The sequence below is a fragment of the Bison bison genome, unplaced genomic scaffold (genome assembly GCF_000754665.1).
Source record: "Bison bison bison isolate TAMUID 2011002044 unplaced genomic scaffold, Bison_UMD1.0 scf7180017864190, whole genome shotgun sequence".
NCBI lineage: Eukaryota > Metazoa > Chordata > Mammalia > Artiodactyla > Bovidae > Bison > Bison bison.
The window spans coordinates 1550367-1570054 of record NW_011494762.1 but is presented as its reverse complement, the minus strand read 5'-3'; the positions used below and the strand labels follow the sequence as shown (position 1 = coordinate 1570054).

Genomic DNA, 19688 nt, shown 5'->3' with positions numbered 1-19688 from the left:
ATTTCCAAACCAGATATAAATTAATTACCTATGATCAACCATAACCCAGGAATGTGTGTTGACATCTGCAGATAGATAAAGGACACCAAGGAGCCCACTCAAGAGGCTGGAGAAGACAAGTACCCAGTAATCCTGTGAAATTAGTATGGTCCCCTTCCATGTAGCCACAAGTCATTACACTCTTGCAAATTTCTCAGGCATGCCAATCCACTCAATAATGGGCCTCCTTCCTGGTTAACTGCTGGGAGGGCAGTAAGTAGGGAAGCAATAGGATTAGATTCTGGCTATAACTCAACGCTGGAGGAAGCTTGCTCCCTCTGAGAAATAGCTGATGGCATCTCAGCTACTGCTGCATCTATCATCCATAGGCAAGGTCTGGCCCAACTCTGAGCCACAGGCCCTCTAGCCCCACCAGGCTTCCCACAGACAGGAGAGGCCAAGGAGTACTGCTTTGTAAAGCACCTTAAAACCTGATGATGAAGGGATGAGTTACACATCCATACCACAAAAAACTGTGCAATTGTTGAAATGAAGCTTTGTCTATGCCAACAAAGGAAGATGTCCAAGATAGGGCACTAAGTGCAGAATGCAAGCTGCAGTGCATCTATACAGAATTATTCCATTTGTTTATATAAAATATTAAAAAATACATATACTCTTGCAAGTACATGGTAAGTTTCTGGAATGATACAAAAGAAATTATTCTATTTCTGGAAGTATGAGAGGTAGAGGGAACTTCTCTTTTATTTTATATCCTTTTTGCTGCTTGACCTGTGAACTTCCAGATGTTCAAGCTGGATTTAGAAAAGGCAGAGGAACCAGAGATCAAATTGCCAACATTTGGTGGATCATCTAAAAAGCAAGAGAGTTCCAGAAAAACATCTACTTCTGCTTTATTGACTATGCCAAAGCCTTTGACTGTGTGGATCACAACAAACTGTGGAAAATTCTTAAAGAGATGGGAATACAAGACCACCTTACCTGCCTCCTAAGAAATCTGTATGTATGTCAAAAAGCAACAGTCAGAACTGGACATGGAACAACTGGTTCCAAATCGGGAAAGGAGGACGTCAAGGCTGTATATTATCACCCTGCTTATTTAACTTATATGCAGAATACATCATACGAAATTCTGGGCTGAATGAAGCACAAGCTGGAAGCAAGATTGCCAGGAGAAATATCAATAACCTCAGGTAGGCAGATGACACCACCCTTATGGCAGAAAGTGAAGAAGAACTAAACAGCCTCTTGATGAAAGTGAAAGAAGAGAGTGAAAAAGTTGGCTTAAAACTCAACATTCAGAAAACTAAAATCATGGCATCCGGTCCCACTACTTCATGGCAAACAGATGGGGAAACAATGGAAACAGTGAGAAACTTTATTTTCTTGGGCTCCAAAATCACTGCAGATGGTAACTGCAGCCATGAAATTAAAAGATGCTTGCTCCTTGGAAGAAAACCTATGACAAACCTAGACAGCATATCAAAAAGCAGAGACATTACTTTGCCAACCAAGTTCCATCTAGTCAAAGCTATGGTTTTTCTAGTAGTTATGTATGGATGTGAAAGTTGGACTATAAAGAAAACTAAGCGCTGAAGAACTGATGCTTTTGAACTGTGGTATTGGAGAGGACTCTTGAGAGTCCCCTGGACTGCAAGGAGATCCAACCAGCCCATCCCAAAGGAAATCAGCCCTGAATATTCATTGGGAGGACTGATGCTGAAGCTGAAACTCCAATACTTTGGCCACCTAATGCAAAGAACTGACTCACTGGAAAAGACCCTGATGCTGGGCAAGATTGAAGGCAGGAGGAGAAGGGGACGACAGAGGATGAGATGGTTGGATGGCATCACCGACGTGATGGACATGAGTTTGAGCAAGCTCTGAGAGTTGGTGATGGACAGGGAAGCGTGGCATGCTGCAGTCCATGGAGTCACAAAGAGTTGGACATGACTGAGCAATTGAACTGAACTGAACTGAATAATTTAAGAAATAGTTTGAAAATCTTTTCTAAATGATATGATAAAAGAGGCCAAGAAAAACTATTATAAATATGATGTCTCTAGGATACTGAAGCTTGAAAAAATCATCTTCTTACTTTTATTTCTCTAGTCTGATATACATTTCTGTATTAATACCACAGCTTTGCTAGGCTTACTATGGTGCAGCTTCCGTTCAATGGAGCTTAAGCTTTATAGTGAAATCAAATGAAATGTGAGTGTATGCACAAGTTGTATTTTTGGAGAGAGATATAAACATGTCTAAACACTGAACAAATCAATACCTAACACACTCACACTTCATGCAAAGGCTTCTGTAGTGCTGGTTTGGCCTGCTGAACATCCCTTTGCATTTGGAACTTAACTATCCTCATCTGACTCCATGGGATCCTGGTAGAGTTGTCTATCATGGTGCCACAATCCCCATCCCGCCTCAAAGAGATAGGCTCACGGCTCTGGCTGGCCCATCATGGTACCCCATTCTCCTAACTACAATTACTTGTCCAGCGATAGGCAAGTGTCCTAACCTGGAACAGTTAGAATCTTCCCTAAGATTTGACATGTGGGCACTAGAAGAGAAACGTTGTCTCTCTTACTGCAGGATCTTAAGCCTAAGATCACGAAGGCTTGAATAAACTCAGGCAGAGATAAACAGAGTTGAAAAAAGGAGAGTGAAGGACAGAGCTGATGGCATCACCTTAAGTTCCAGATTCAGTCACATTTGAAATCACAATTACTTCCCTTGGCCTTCCCACTCATAAGAATCAATAAATTCCTCCTTGTGCCTTAAGCTGGATTCTGTTGGTTTTCTCCCTTGCAACTTAAAGGGTGCTAACTAATTAATATCTCGATTTCCTCACTGGAGTTTTAACAAAGCATTGCAAGACTGTGACTATCAGCCAAACTCAAGATTCAAAGTCATAGTCTATATTCTAATATTCTGAATGTCATTGTTAGGGAGGATATCCTATTTTTTCTTCAGGAAAAGGAGGTACAAGGAACTTTCTATATGGAATTTCCCCAAGGTCATATAATTTATCAGAATCCAAGTCCAGAGCAAAAATAATTTACCCAACCTTTTCTTTAAAAAAAAGAAAAAAAAAAACCTTTATTCAAAAGCAAAGGAGAGAACTGTCTTCACAATCTACAAAGGGTAGGGAAAGACAGATTCAGTCTTGATGATGTCTTAGTTCAGGAACAGTAAGGACCAAAACTAACCAACCTCAATTCTCCGAGACTTTCAGAATGCTCATCTAAAGCATTATTTTACCGTACAAATGAAAGCCCTACTGATGAGGGTTTGTAGTAAGTTCTGCTTTCTCAATGAGACGCAAAATAAATGCCTGATAAGTAACTGAAGCAAAAATGCAGCATAAAATTGGCTAAACTGTCTAAACCAATGGAAAATGGTTGACAAGAAAGGAAATTCACAAAGGAACTTTTTCAGTGCAAATGGTAGAGCAGAAGGAGAAGATGAGAAGACTATACGTGGAGCTGAGCTTTCGAGGGAAGTCAGGCATCTGGCTCAGTCAGGATTCTACAGAAATACGCTGTATTCAGAAATTCTGTAATCAAAGCCAGTAAAAGCCAGTTTATCCACACACAAAAATTGCACTGAAGAAAGAATGTACAATTCAGATAATAAACAATAGAAACTCCAATGTGAATCCTGCACCACCTCATGCAGCTAAGGAATACGGGACTCACATAACGTCTCTGAACCCAGCTTCCTCACCTGTAAATGAAGGGACTGGGCCAGATGGTCTCTGACATGTTTTCTAGATGCACAAGTAATAACACTTATAGTTTCTCACTCTGAGCTTCAGAGAAGATATACAGTTTAAAAAGGAAATTTCAATTTTTAGTCTGTCAGGCAAGCACTGAAATATGAAAACCATAAGGAAATAGTTGACTTGCTTCTTTCTTTATGTGCAAAAAGTATGCATACTTCCCAAAAAGATATTAAAGGAAAGCACAGAATCTATAGGCGTCCTGGCACATTATAGCCAGAGATTAGCTGATCACATGCAAAAAGCTAGTTAGGCACAGGAAGGCTCCATCCCAAAATTAAATCCATATTCTCCATTCTTTGCAGTACATTTTACACTTATAGAATTGGCTAAATGAGAAGAAAAGAGAGAGGCATATTATTACAACTTGCTCAAAAGACTGAAAAATTAGAAACTCTCTAATATCCTTTCCTGGTAGTCCAGCTGGTCAAGAATCCGCCTGCAATGCAGGAGACCCTGGTTCGATTCCTGAGTCAGGAAAAGTCCAGTATTCTTGGGCTCCCCTGATGGCTCAGACAGTAAAAAAATCTGCCTGTAATGAGGCAGACCTGGGTTCTATCCCTGGGGTAAGAAGATCCCCTGGAGCAGGGCATAGAAATCCACTCCAGTATTCTTGTCTGGAGAATTCCATGGACAGAGGAGACAGGCTACAATTCATGGGGTTGCAAAGAGTCAGACACAACTAGGCAACTCAGCACAGCACAGCACAGGACTGGTTAAGCACATTATCTTTAAGTTACAATCACTCGGACCTTTTTAAAAAAATAACATTTTCTACTTGTTTTCAAAGATTAGGTTCATTGTAGGGAATATGGAAATGTACAATGATATAAGGAAGAAACTAAAGTCATTGATAATTCTACCACTTAGAGAAAAACAATGATAAGTGTGTGTGTATATATATACACACACATATATATATAATTCATACCTCCTATATTTTGTAACCTGTTTTTTAAAATATAGCAGTATTCCATGGGAATTTTCTCAGGGTATTAAGTATTCTTCTAAACATGATTATAAATTATTGAATTACTGTTTATTGTGTAAGTAAGATAATGTGTTTAGGGCTTCCCTCGCAGGTGGTAGCTCAGACAGTAAAGAATCCACCTGCAATGCAGAAGACCCAGGTTCAATTCCTGGTTCAGACTTATTTGACTTCAAATTATATATTTACCTTATGGAAAAAATAACATTCTTTCCCTTCTGTTCTAGCAGCCAGGAAGCTCTTCATGTATCTGGGTCTCTTTGGAGAGGCTGCCAGACTAAAACTGTAGACTGGGAATATGTAGATGCAATATTTGGGTCAGGAAGGTCTTTTTAAACAAAACAGAAAACCCAGAAGCTAAGTAAGAGACTAATAAATTTGACTCTGTATGAAAATTTATGAAACATAAATACTGTAAATGAAGTCAAAAGGATGAATAGATATGAGCCAAAGTCTAATTTCTTTAGTATATAAAAAGAATTTTCAATCCATAAGAAAAAGAACAACAATCCAACAGAAAGCAGGCAAAAGAAAAAAAGATCTGCTCACAGAACTCAAATTGCTTTATTCATGTGAAAAAGAATAGACCTCACTCAAAATTTAAAGAATGCAAATTAAAACAATGACACGCTACTTTTTAATCTTTCACACTGGCAAATAGTATGTTAAAGGTCAATAAACCTATTGTTAACAAAGCGGGGGATGGGGAGTAGCCACTGAAGACTTTATGACTTGGTGCTACCTTTAATTGCAAAGAAAGAAAGTGAAAGTCACTCAGTAGTGTCCAACTCTTTTTGACCCTCTGGACTGTTGCAAGCCAGGCTCCTCCGTCCATGGAATTCTCCAGGCAAGATCAATGGAGTGGGTTGTCATTCCCTTCTCCAAGGGATCTTCCCAACCCAGGGATCGAACCCAGGTCTCCTGCCTTGCAGGCAGATTCTTTACCATCTGAGCCACCAGGGAAGGCCGGAAAGATATAGAAAATTAAAAATAAAAATATTCTTCATCAACACTGCTCCTCTTCTAGGAATTTATCCTATAGACACAGTTACACACGTGGTTCAAGCACATACACACAGATGTTCACTGAATTGTTCGTAACAGCAAAAGACTGGAAACAACCTCGATATCCTTCAGTCAAAGACTGATTTAATAATTACAATTTGCTGCCTATCAGAACACCACCAGGCAGCCATTCTAAAAGAATGTCCCGGATCCACCTGCGCTGAAGTGAGGCCATCGCCAAGATGTATTATAAAGGGAGAAGAGAAGCCGTGTACAGGTTTTGTATACAGAAGAAGCTTAACAGGAGATATCCGTATACTTTTGTTCTGGAATAAATCAAAAGAAAGTACTAAAAACGGCTGCCTCTGAGAAGGGGGCTTGGGGCCATATAAAGAGGGGGGGAGGTTTCTGTACTGCTTGCATTTTCTACTATATGTATTTATGATTTTTCCATTTTAAAAACTAGCTAATCGGGGATTCCCTGGCGGTCCAGTGGTTAGGATGCCATACTTTCAGTGCCAAAGGCGGGGTTCAATCCCTGATGGGGCATTTAAGATTCCACAAGCTGCATGGTATGGCCAAAGGTGGAGGAGGGGACCGAAAAGAGTAAGTATCAAAGAGAGGAAGGGAGAAAGAGATACTAAAAAAAATTTTTTATTAGCTAATTGCTTTCAATAAACATTAATATTTAAGCAGAGTGGGAGATTCCATGGTGTTTTGAGCTCTTGGGTCAGGAGAACGGAGACTTCATATCCCAGTGCAGCAACGAGCACTCATGGAAAGTCAAACACAGACAATTTTTAAAATAAAATTTAAAAGACGTGCAGATATAAAGAAAATTAAAGCGACGCAACGAAGAAACGGGAGTAGCTCTTTCCACCAGCGAACAGCAGTGCAAACCAGGGCGGCGGAGCCCGAGGACCACGCGCTGCCCTAACCGCGATCGAAGCCTCTCCCCCATCCCCCAGCCCTCTCTCCCACGAAAGGGACCAGTCTTTCGTGCCATCCTAGGGGGCGACAACATATCGAGGCGCCAACTCCGGGAAGACGGTGGACAGCAGGGACGGCCGGAACTCACGGCCTACCAGATGGTGGCGCAGGGCAGCTCCGCGGGAGGGCAAGGTGCAGCCCCTGGGATATACTGTCAAATACAAACTTTGCCGGAATTTGGAAACCTCTGCGTCCGCCGCCGCCCCCGGAGGCCTGGCAGCAGCTGCAGGCTCAAGCCGGCCGCTCCCCGAGCGCCCCTGCCTGGCCCGGGTGCGCATCCGTGGGGCCCCAGTGCGACCCAGCGGGCCTCCGGGGAAACTGCGCCCGATGGTCGCCCGGACAACAGGTGGGGCAAGGACCCGAGAGTCACCGCCTCCCGCCAGTAACAGTCTCAAGAAAAGGTGATGTGGAAGAATAGTCTCTTTCCTACTTTGTAAACGAAGACAGGCGATCTGTTTGCCAAGACACTTGCTAAACTCACAGGTCGTTCTTACTGCATTCAGCCTCTGGGTGAAAATCGACTTGCCGGAAAGTTCTGGTTTGAGACGCCTGCAGTACTTTATTCAGAATTCTAGACAACTGGTCATTTATGAAGTCCAAGGAAGGAATTATTAATTTTTATCTGAAGGATGACCCTTATGGTCTAGTAAAATCTATGGATAGTAGAACTGACTATATGCAGGCTCGACCACAGTGCCACCTCCTTCTTGAAATCCGCCCCTGGGCAAGCAGACGAGTCCCTTTGTTCACTGTCATGGCCTGTGTGAGGGGCTCTCCTCTGAGAATCACATCTGCGCATCATCCTGATTACTGGAGCTACACGCTCCCTGAGGCTGAGACCATGTCTTACTCACTGTTAGGAGTAGGGAGAAAGACAAGCCGTGCAGATCATGGGAACAGTGAAGAGAAAAGAAGAAAGAAGCTATGTCGCAACAGCAATTTTGTGTCATTTGAATAGTTTATCAAACACCAAATTGCTCCCCTTGGTTCAGTAGGCCAGCATTCCTCAAAGGTTGCCCCCTGCGTGTTAGTTTCAGGCTATATTAATGTCATAAAATTTGAGTATCAGGTAATTCTGAATATAGAGTAATCTCACATTTTGCAAGGGAAAAACCTCTCAGAAAACACGGTTGAGGTTTTGGGGGCCTTTTGGCCAACTTGAAAATATAAATATTTCAGCAATAGGTAAGAGAGTTAAATGTCTGTCTATAGGATTGACTTCATCCCTTTAGTTACATTTTAAAGTTTAATTAACACGTGAAATAGCAGGTTGATATTGCAATATTGCTTTTTTCCTCTTGCTTTTTATGACTCAATTCTATTTAAACTCTCACCTGAGTCTTTCAATACCTCAGTCATCCCAAGAGGCCCTTCTTAAAGCATCTAACAGTTGCTTTTGTTTGCATGCAGAATTTTTTAAATCCATGTGTAGTGCTGTTACTGGACATTTTAATCCTAAACCATAATTATACAAATTCAGGGTTGTTGTTTTTTTTCAAATTTGTGCTATAGGTTTAGATTTATCTCTTTGACATAATCCCTAACTATACTGCTTTTTAATCATTGCTTTTTAAACGCATACCAAATATTTGCATAGGGAGGTCATACCCTGTATCAGTAAGGGTCTAGTCTCAGAGAACAGAATCTGTTCTGGCTAGTTTAAGCAAGAGGAGATTTGTAACAGGGTATCATATAATTTCCAGAATCACTGGAGTGGGGAGTGTGGCAAGAAACAGACTTTAGGCTGAGCTTCCAAAAATAATTCCAAAGCCACACCAGAGGACCAGCCAGAGAACAAGAAGCCACAAGCCAAATCGGCTCTGCTGCTGTAGGACACACCGATATTGGGCCATTTCTGCTACAGTCAGAATGCTGCTGGCGGAGCTGAGTCTGCTGCTGCATATCACCTCTGCTGACCACCAACCAAACTGAATGCGTTGTTCTGAAGTCAAGTTTCATGCAAGTAAATCTCTTTTTTTGGAACCTAAAGTACATCCAAAATGCTCACTGCAGTGTCTAAGAAAACTTCTTCTAAGAAGTTTCCAGTTTCTTCAATATAAGAAGACAGATCAGAATAAAATTAGAAAACGACAATGAGCAAGCTAGTCTATAGCATCTGCTTCATACTTTCAAGAACAGTTACCAATTTTGCGTTATATTTATTTACTCCCTTCTTTTTTTAAAAAACTAATTCCATCAGACAACCTTTACCAGCAATTAAAACTAACACAGATTAAAGTTGTCTTAGGATCAAGTTTTTCCTCACACAGTATTTTAGCTCTTCAAAAGTAAATGATTGAGAAACTGGCTTGAAATACGAGCTCTTGAAAGCCCTTGAATATAAGGAAACTCCATCTTATGTATCTTAAATATCCATCTCCATCTTATATATCCATGAAGGATAATTTGGGAGAAGAAAACCTCACTTCATATTTGGGCATAGACAGTAGTTCTTCCATGAAAAATTTTGTGTTTTTTTTTTAAAGAGTTTTATGGGCAAATGGATTACAGGCATACCTCAGAGACATTGTGGGTTTGGTTCCAGACCACCTCAATAAAGCAAATACTGCAATAAATCGAGTCATGTGACTTTTTTGGTTTCCCATTGCATATAAAAGTTTTACTTACACTGTGTGCATACTAAGTCACTTCAGTTGTGTCTGACTCCTTGGGACCCTATGGACTCTACCCCACCAGGCTGCTCTGTCCATGGAATTTCCCAGGCAAGAATACTGGAGTGGGTTGCCATTTTCTACTCCAGGAGATCTTCCCAACCCAGGGATTGAACCCGCGTCTCTTAAGTCTCCTGCTTGGCAGGCAGGCAGGTTCTTTACCACTAGCACCACCTGGGAAACCCTGTAGTCTATTAAGTGTGCAATAGCATTGTCTTTAAAAATGTACACACCTTCATTTTTTTTAACTTTATTGCTAAAAAATGTTAACCATCATTTGACAACCGAGGGTTGCCACAAACTTTCAATTTTTTTTTTTTTTTAAGGCAATATCTGCAAAGCACAATAAAATGAGGTGTGCCTATGGTTTCTGAGGACTGCCGTAACAAATTGCCACCAACTGGGCAGGCTAAAACGACAGAAATATATTCCCACAGGGTTCTGGAGGCCAGGAGTCTGCAATCAAGCTGTCAGCAGGCTGCTCTTCCTCTAGAGGTTCTGGGGGCAAATCCTCCTGGCCCCCAGTTTCCGGTAGCCGTGGGCATCCTCAGCTCTCCTAGTTCGAGGCCACGTCCCTCCAAACTGCCTCAGTTTTCACATCGTCTCTCTTCTCTACCTGTCTTCTCTTCTGTATGTAGCAAATTCCCCTCTATTTTTCTCTTATATGGATATATCATTGGATTTAGGACCCATTCCTATAATTCAGAGTGATCTGTTCTTGAGATCCTTAATTTAGTTACAAATGTAAAGACTCTTTTTCCAAATAAAGTAACATTCACCATTTCCAGGGATTAATGTTGATGTATCTTTTAAGGGGGCATCATTTGACCCACTACAGTAGATAGGTTTAGGAAAGGCTGAACTAAACAAACTAAGCCAATTTTTTTTTTGCTGCAGGATTCTGCAAAGCCTTTAACTCTTTTACATGCACTATGAACCTTCTAGAGAGAGAGCTACCACACAATGATTCTCAAATGTTTTTGAGCATGGAATCCTATTGGCAGAAGTGATGTTCCACAGCATACACTCTAGTGTAGGCTTATAATTTGCCTGCTGGGCAAGTTCTCAGAAGGAGTATCAATAAATATCAGAGAAGCCAAAAATAAGTGACTAAACAGAGGAAGGCTCTTCAGGACTTGGCAAGAGTAACGATTCTAAACTATGGCCACACATCACTACTAAAGATCATCCCCGATTTATAGCCATAAAATGAAATCAAGATTTATCCCCAGTTATTAGACTTCTCCCCACCAGATTCTATTTTGGTCCAGGATAAAGTGCACACTCTCAATCCTTTGCAACCAAATCCTCCATCAATCTTCTTGCCCTATATTAATCCTTGCTCTAGCCAAACTTATCTACACACTGAATTTCCTACTGCCACATTTTTGCCATGAAAAATACCTTCCCCAGTGCCTCACCTGGACACCTCTTTGAGCAAACTCCAAGGGATAATGGAGGGACAGAGGAGCCTGGTGTGCCGCAGTCCATGGGGTCGCCAAGAGTCGCACACAAACCTAGAGACTGAACAACAATGCCTCACCTATTATTAGCCTACACTCATCTGTAGTGATGCCTCCTAGATAAAGCCGCCCTTGTCACCCCAGAAAGCAGGGCTCCCTCCCTCTGTCCCGTATCTGGCACAGGACACTTGTCGAGTGCCTGGTTTTAGAGTTCCTTGCATGCAAGCGTCATCTCTCGCTGGCCAGCACTGGTGAGCAAGGATCATAATTCAGATCTCTTCCTATCCTCCAAGTGTCCCTACATGGTGCGTTTCATAGTACAGACACTCAAAAGAAATGTGTTGATTGACTAAAATAATCAAATTAATTTTCTCAGAAACTATGTATGGAGATGTAAAAGTGCTGCCCAAATTCCCCAGGCCCACCCCATCTCCAAGATGAGAGTAGACTGGGGAGCAGAAGCTTGCCCAGGAAAAAGGCTCTTTCGAGTTGAGAGAGTCACCCAGTTATCAGCAATGGATGGCAGAACCACATGCTGCTGGCATTGAGGACCTAAGTCAGGCAGAGTCCTGGGTTCTCTAAATGATTTAAAGCAGAACAATGTATCCACAAGAACTGAAAGCAGGACTTTCCTGGCGGTCCAGTGGTTAAGAGTCCACCTTGCAGTGCAGAAGACACTGGTTGAAGAAGTAAGATCCCACATGCCACGGAACAACTAAGCCTGTGCACCACAACCATTGAAGCCTGCGTGCTCTGGAGCCCAAGTGCCACAGCTGAGACCCAAAACAGCCAAACAGAGATTGGCCAGGACCTGGCAAAAGGTCACAGGAGGTTACAGGAGGCAGCAGGAAAGAGTTTTTGCTACCCAAACTTGGGACAACCTGAGCAGCAAGTGGAAAAATAGAGTAATGATAATAAGGGGCCGTAACACAATGAACTCTTTGTGAACAATACTAATAATCATCCATGCTCCATGCTGCTGCTGCTGCTAAGTTGCTTCAGTCGTGTCCGATTCTGTGCGACCCCAGAGATGGCAGCCCACCAGGCTCCCCCCATGGGATTCTCCAGGCAAGAACACTGGAGTGGGTTGCCATTTCCTTCTCCATCCATGCTCCATAGTGATACTCAAAAGAGGGAAGGAGAAACAGATTTTCCCTATAGAAGGAATGATAGGATTAGAAAATGATTAGTTTGCACCCTGTGATGTAACTATCAACTCAGGCAATGGATGCAAAAAATGCAGGGAGACAGTATATTCACATGGACTCAAAGTATGACTGCACGAGGACTTACTAACTATAAAGGGGGGAAATGCAGACATATGGGGGAACATTTCACTAACTGGTGGATCACTAACTGAATGACTATACTTAGCAGCATGTTATATGCCTCCCAATGAGATACAAAAAGAGACACACAGTCTCACGTATGTAACATTTTTCCAAAAATGTTTCCCTAAAAGTAATCAAGAGAAAACAATCAGACCAATGCCAACCATGATACATTCTACAAGGCAACTGGCTTCCTCTCTTAAAAAAATCAGTGTCATCAAAAGGGGAGTAGGCAGTTATTCTGTATGAAATGAGACTGAAGACATAACAATTAAACATAATTCATGAATCTTGATTATTAATAGATCCCAGATTGAAAAAAAATAGTCATAGAAAGACATTTGGGGGAAGTCTCTGGCAGTCCAGTGGTTAGAACTCCATGCTTCCACTGCAGGGGGCACAGACTCAATCCCTGGTCAGGGAGCTAAGATCCTGCCAGCCTTGCAGCACAGCCAAAAATGTTTTCAAATGATTAAAAAATTATAAAGGCATTTAGGGAGACACTGAATACAAATTATGCATCAGAATTATTGCTAATTTTCTCAGGTATGATCGTGGTATTTTGTTTACATAAGGGAAACAGCATTATTCTCAAGAGATGCATGCTAAAGTGATACAATATGTCCAACTTTCAAATACTCAGTTCAGTTCAGTTGCTCAGTCGTGTCCGACTCTTTGCAACCCCATGAATCGCAGCACGCCAGGCCTCCCTGTCCATCACCAACTCCTGGAGTTTACTCAAACTCATGTCTATCGAGTCGGTGATGCCATCCAGCCATCTCATCCTCTGTTGTCCCCTTCTCCTCCTGCCCCCAATCCCTCCCAGCATAAGGGTCTTTTCCAGTGAGTCAACTCTTAACATGAGGTTGCCGAAGTATTGGAGTTTCAGCTTTAGCATCAGTCCTTCCAATGAACACCCAGGGCTGATCTCCTCTAGGATGGACTGGTTGGACCTCCTTGCAGTCCAAGGGACTCTCAAGAGTCTTCTCCAACACCACAGTTCAAAAGCATCAATTCTTCGGTGCTCAGCTTTCTTCACAGTCCAACTCTCATATCCATACATGACCACAGGAAAAACCATAGCCTTGACTAGATGGACCTTTTTTGGCAAAGTAACGTCTCTGCTTTTGAATATGTTATCTAGGTTGGTCATAACTTTCCTTCCAAGGAGTAAGCGTCTTTTCATTTCATGGCTGCAGTCACCATCTGCAGTGATTTTGCAGCCCCAAAAAATAAAGTCTGACACTGTTTCCACTGTTTCCCCATCTATTTCCCATGAAGTGATGAGACCAGACGCCATGATCTTAGTTTTCTGAATGTTGAGCTTTAAGCCAAATTTTTCACTCTCCTCTTTCACTTTCATCAAGAGGCTCTTTAGTTCTTCTTCGCTTTCTGCCGTAAGTGTGGTATCATCCGCATATCTGAGGTTATTGCTATTTCTCCCAGCAATCTTGATTCCAACTTGTGCTTCTTCCAGCCCAGCATTTCTCATGATGTACTCTGCATATAAGTTAAATAAGCAGGGTGACAATATACAGCCTTGACGAACTCCTTTTCCTATTTGGAACCAGTCTGTTGTTCCATGTCCAGTTCTGTTGCTTCCTGACCTAATTTCAAATATTAACAACTGGTAAATCTAGGTGAACAATGTACAGATGATAATTTGATTATCCTTTCACCTTTCCTATAGATTTGAAATTTTTCAACTAAAATGTTGGGGGCAGAGACTTGAACATGGCCTCAACGTGTGTGTGTGTGTGTGTGTGTGTGTTTTTTATTCCTTCATGATCCTGAATGGTGAAGCATTCCCCATGTCTTTGTAAATTATCTTTTGTTTCACATGCCTTCTACTCTGACCCTCTTGACACACTTGAAGCTGAACTCACACCTGTTCCAAGCAAAGCGTGGTTCCCACTGCCCAGAAGAGTGCCAGTGTTCCCTCTTCACAGCTGTCATCACTGGGAGCATTTTTCTTCTTCAGAACCTCATGTGTTTATCATTTTCTCATGGATGTGTGCAGCTTTAAGAATCTGTCATTGTCTCTTTGTGACTTAAAGATGAATCATTCTCCCAGTCTCTACAAGAAAAGATACGTAAGACTTCCTTATTGCCCCGAAGCAAGGAGGGGCCATGACCACAGTCCTCTGTTCAGATCACTAGTGGATTCCAACAAGTGGTTTCCAAAGTTTATAACAGATTCCAAGGTATATTGAGAATACCACTGGGCTAAAAATTGGGAATCTCGCTGAGAAAGTCATTTCACCTCTCAGGGCTTCCATTTCTTCATTAGTTTAAGGGGGGTGATTGGAATGAATATTTTTAAAGTTCTCTTCAAGTTCTCACAGCTTATCATTCAAGTCCCTGCTTCCTGGAATAGACATATCAATCACCTTGTCCCAGAAGGCAAAGCTAGGGATAAGTCTCCTCCTTGAGACCAGGCCTCAAATTCTTGGCTGCTGTCATGGTGAAGTAACATCCTCAGTTCTTCTCCAATCGGAAACATTTTCATTGCAACACGATTTACAATAACCAGGACACGGAAGCAACCTAAATATCCATCAACAGAGGAATGGATAAAGATGATGTGGTATACATATACAATAGAATATTACTCAGCCATAAAAAAGAATGAAATAATGCCATTTGTAGCAATATGGACAGACCTGGAGATTGTCATATGGAGTAAGTAAGACAAAGACAAATATCATATAACATCACTTATATGTGGAAATTAAAAAAAAAAAAAAGCTACAAATGAAGTTATCTACAAACCAGAAATAGAATTATAGATATAGAAAACAAATTTATGGTTACTAGTGCGTAAAGAGAGGGAGGTCATAAATTGGGAGATTGGGATTGATATATACATACTACTATAAATAAAATAGATAACTAATAAAGACCTACTTACAGATCAGGGAACTCTACTCAGTATTCTGTAATGACCTATATGGGAAAAGAGTAAAAAAGAGAGGATATATGAATATGTATAACTGATCCACTCCGTTGTACACCTGAAGCTAACACAGCATTGTAAGTAAGCTATACACCAATAAAGAGGAAAAAAAAAAAAACTAACCTACCTCCACACCTGGCCTATATTTACTTTCCTTCTGGAAACAAATGTATGAGATGGCAACTTATGAAGCCTCAGAAAGAAATTAATTCCATATGGACTTAGCATGCTATATAAAGAGAGCATCAAAGGAGGACACTCTGTGTGGAATATGGTTATCTGCTTCCTTTATTCTCTAAAGCTGAATATTGTCTGTTAGTGATAGGCCCCCTTGGAAACCTCTGACAGAGCCAAAGGATAGAAGATGATGGAAGATCTGGGGAGAAACTGCAAAGGAAATCAGTAAACTTTCATCCAGGGTGTGACCAGGGCAGATGAAGAAGATGAAAAGTGTAAGAGATTGGAGAAGAAATGAAGAAAATACGTTTAAAAAAAAAACCACTGGAGACTGGTTCTTTTTCCACATTCAGTTCACTACGCTATACTTCAATGGTGTTTTCTACCCTGTTCATTTTTATAATAAATAATGATGAGAAAATATTTAAACAGCATCCTTTCCTGGTTAACCATCCAAGTCAAGCGGCAGTCCACAAAACTGTGATAGTTCCGGGAGGGAAAAAGCCACTACATTCTTATGATTAGCTTAGTAGAGTTCAGATACGGCTACCGTCAAACCCAGAGGTGGACCGCCCTGCATCTTAAGGACACAGGCCAAATCAGCCTCTCCTATCTTTCACGTGACATATGCAAGAATCCTTTTTTTTGGTGCCACTCTGTGAGGCTTGCAGCATCTTAGTCTCCCAACAAGGGATTGAACCTGTGTCTTCTGGGTAGTGAAAGCACAAGAGTCCCAACCACTGGACCACCAAGGAATTCCTGAAAGAATACATTTAAACAAAACAAAAGAAAAAAGATTTCCTTTTAAAAGAAAGAACCCAGTACTCAGGGAGCTCTGAATACCACAACTGAGAGCTGAGTGATTTATGGTGCCCTGTTTGTATACATCCTTAGTTAAATAAGATTTATCATCTGTTGATTATTTAACAAACTTGCCGTAATCAGTGTATTTGCAGTAAAAAAAAAAAAAAAGTTTGGGGTATTTCAGAGATCTAACAGAGGGATGTCAGGGAGCTCTCTCACAGAAGTCAAAGAGAAAGGCCATGTCTCTTGATCCTTACTGCAAGATGAATTTATGTAAATAATTTGTTTATTCTTTTATCAATATTCCTTCTTTCAAACATAAATTCCATAAAGATATCTGTGTTTTTCACCGCTGAATCCCCAACCCATAGCATATATTGAAAAGCACCAAGGAAGATAGAAATGTACCACTTATAATCAGGAGGAAAATGTGATATGGTTCTCTACTCACATTTTTACTCTCAGGAGATTTTTGTTTGTTTCTTTCTTTTATATAGATCCCAGAACACATTTCTCATTAAGCTTATTCCTGGGTATTGTGTGAGTTCTGTTTTTAAAAACTCAATCTCTCTCTCTTTCTCTCATTATACTTTAAAGCCCATCCATGCTAGCTTGTGAAAAACTCTTGAGTAAATCTATTGTGCTCGCAGCCAGCACACTAAACTTTCTCATTAAACCCATTAGTTGGGGGTCCTTTTTGTTTGATTCTCTAAGTAGGCCAGGTATAAAATCATATCATTTGCAAATAATAAAATTTTGTCTTTTCCTTTCCAACAATCTAAGTCTTATTTCTGTTTCATCTTTAATTGCATTGGTGACCAACTGGGAAAGACACCAAATGATGATGGTAATGATGGTGTTCTTGTAATCTATTCATGGTTCTAATGGGAAGGCCTCTGGTGCATCCTCATTCTGATTTTCACATCTGGAGCCTAGCAACCTCTCATGGGCTCACTTCCTTTCAATTTACTCTTAGTAGGGACCACTTAAAATAATCCTAATGTAATAATGTAAGTCTTAATAACACCAGGTGGTTAGCTCTCAAAGAAGTTTCCTTTCTGTTCCTAAACCACAGTGTGAAAGCATCCCTTTGACTCTGTTGAATACACACACACACACCCCCCCAGATGTAGCATGCCCAAGCTACGCCACTCCTGGGATTGAGAGGCTGTGGAGGGTGGTGGGACAACTCTGATGCCTCAAGGGCTCCAGCACATCCACAACACTTGTGGCTAAGGCAGTTCCTGCAGCTCTAAGAACATCAAAAGCTGGCACCCTTGTCATAAACACATGTATTCCCATGGTGAGTCCTGGCAGCGCCATAAGAAACTGTGTGTATGTCCTAATGACCACAAATCATGAACAACATATTGAAATGATATAAAAATAATTACTCTGCTCCTGCCCCAGACAATGACTCTGGTGGACGCTGGGTCTTTCCTTGGTCTACCCACCCACCCATGCTTGAGCCAATTCTTGCTCCATCCCCTCTACCGAACTGAAAGCAGGCTGAAACTGTAAACTACCCTGGAGCTCATGGAGAGACTCTGCCCTTCTCTGGCCTCCTGCACACCTCCCCTCCTTTTCCGAACCAAGCTCAGCCACTAGCTGCCTCCAGGTCAGGAATACAGGGCAACACACCGTCAGGGGCAATGGCACCAGGACCTAAGTGTGCAGACCGGCTGTACCACCTCGGCAAGGAGGCCTTCTCCAGGGAACCCCATCCTCCCCAGCCCGCTGTCCAAGCTTTACTGCTGCCAGAGCAGCCAAGGGGAAGCTTGGTGTCATCTCCACTCTCCTAGGCATTCAAGACTACTCCCAAGACTTCTCCTGGGTTTTCCCAACCATGGCAGCAGGAGTGTCATGATGGGAAGGAGACCTGGGAGGCAGAGGACAACAGCAGTTACATTTCCCCATCAGCCAGCCTTTGGCACTGGCTACCATCACCGTCACTCTCAGGTTACGTTCGAAGAACTCAGACCCTTCCTTCTCCCCTTTTATCCTCTTGCAGAGCTACAGGGACCCTGGTCTACTGGGAGAGACAAGAGTACATATGTGTGTTCATGCTGCTGTTCGTGGACTGGGGTGGCAGTGGGGCCTGCCTTTGTCCCCACCCCCAGCTTCTTCCCTCCACCTCTCACTCCCTCGAGAAGTGAAGTGAAGTGAAAGTCGCTCAGTCGTGTCTGACTCTTTGTGACCCCATGGACTATAAAGTCCTGGGATTCTCCAGGCCACAATACTGGAGTAGGGAGCCTTTCCCTTCTCTAGGGGATCTTCCCAACCCAGAGATTGGACCCAGGTCTCCCGCATTGCAGGCGGATTCTTTACCCATTGAGCTATCAGGGAAACCCCTTTGCCCCCCACCTCAAGAAGTCTGCAGCAAATGTGCTGGCCTGAGCTATATTCCCAAACCAACCCTAATCCCAACTTTTCTAATGCTTGTCCCCAATGCAATATTTCATTCATTCATTCATTCATTCATATTTAGCTTCATTCCAGTCCCCAGCCCTGACCAGTGCCCACCCCTAGTGCCCAGTCCATCAATCCAAGCCCTGGTATTATATTAATAATTCATCATTGCAGCTAACACTTGTAAGCAAATACATGTACACACACACACACAAACACACACGTGTATATAATCTTTACAGCAAACCACTGAAGTAGGTACTATTATTATTCCCATTTTACAGATGACAAAACTGAGACTCAAGGGGATTAGGTGATTTGCCCAAGGTCGCACAGCTTGTCAATAGCAGAGCTGAGATTCGAACCCAAGGTCTTTAGTCCTAACTTCTGGGCTCACGCCAACACTGGAAACGCTATCCCCATCCCCAGTCCAGCCACAGCCCCACCCTCAGACTCTCCGCATCTGACGGCAGTCTGTGCTCCTTGATGATGCAGCCGAGCCCACACCTGACGTCAGGAGGCAGTCTGCCCACCTACCCCGTCAGGTGCACCTGACACAATCCTCCCCCTCCCACAAACCACAACAGAACCCAAGTCAGTGAGAGGTCAGTGCTGAGCCAGGCCAAGGGGGTCCCAGGAAGCACACTGAAGTCCTAGGGAGCTTCACCGCTGCTGACTAAAATGAGCACCAGACACCCAGGATGCAGCCATGGCACTGCAGGCCTACCTTCCAGCGCTGTGGAGAACGCTGCCGCATCAAAAGCATTTCTGTGTCTGAAACCGGCTGTGAGATCCAAGCAGTGGGCAGCGGAAGAAGGCAGCTGTGGGAAGAACAGAAGGCCTGAGGGTGACGGAGTCCACAGAAAAGAGGCCTGGACAGAGACCTTCACCTCCCCTGCAAGAAACAGCAGCGGAAACCGCCTGTTGCCATCCTAGCGGAACCCCGGGTGTTGACTTCTCTGAGCTGTGCGCCAGCAACTCCAGGCTGCTGTTATGCAGCTTTCTGGACCAAACTGCACTCTCCCACTTTACGTAACTTTCCCAGCAAACACGCCTGGGTTTACTCTCAAATTGATTTAGCATCTCTCAGCTCCATCTGTCCC

The 19688-nt window shown here is 42.5% G+C and overlaps 1 protein-coding gene across 1 annotated transcript in view; it reads left to right on the top strand.

Moving 5' to 3' along the window:
* Positions 1-19688, top strand: part of DLX2 (distal-less homeobox 2) — a 109414-nt gene that overhangs the window by 65068 nt on the left and 24658 nt on the right. The window contains exons 5-6 of the mRNA XM_010843848.1: positions 6795-7119; positions 7257-7327. Coding sequence (XP_010842150.1) covers positions 6795-7119; positions 7257-7327 — 396 coding nt within the window. The remainder of the gene's footprint in view (positions 1-6794; positions 7120-7256; positions 7328-19688) is intronic.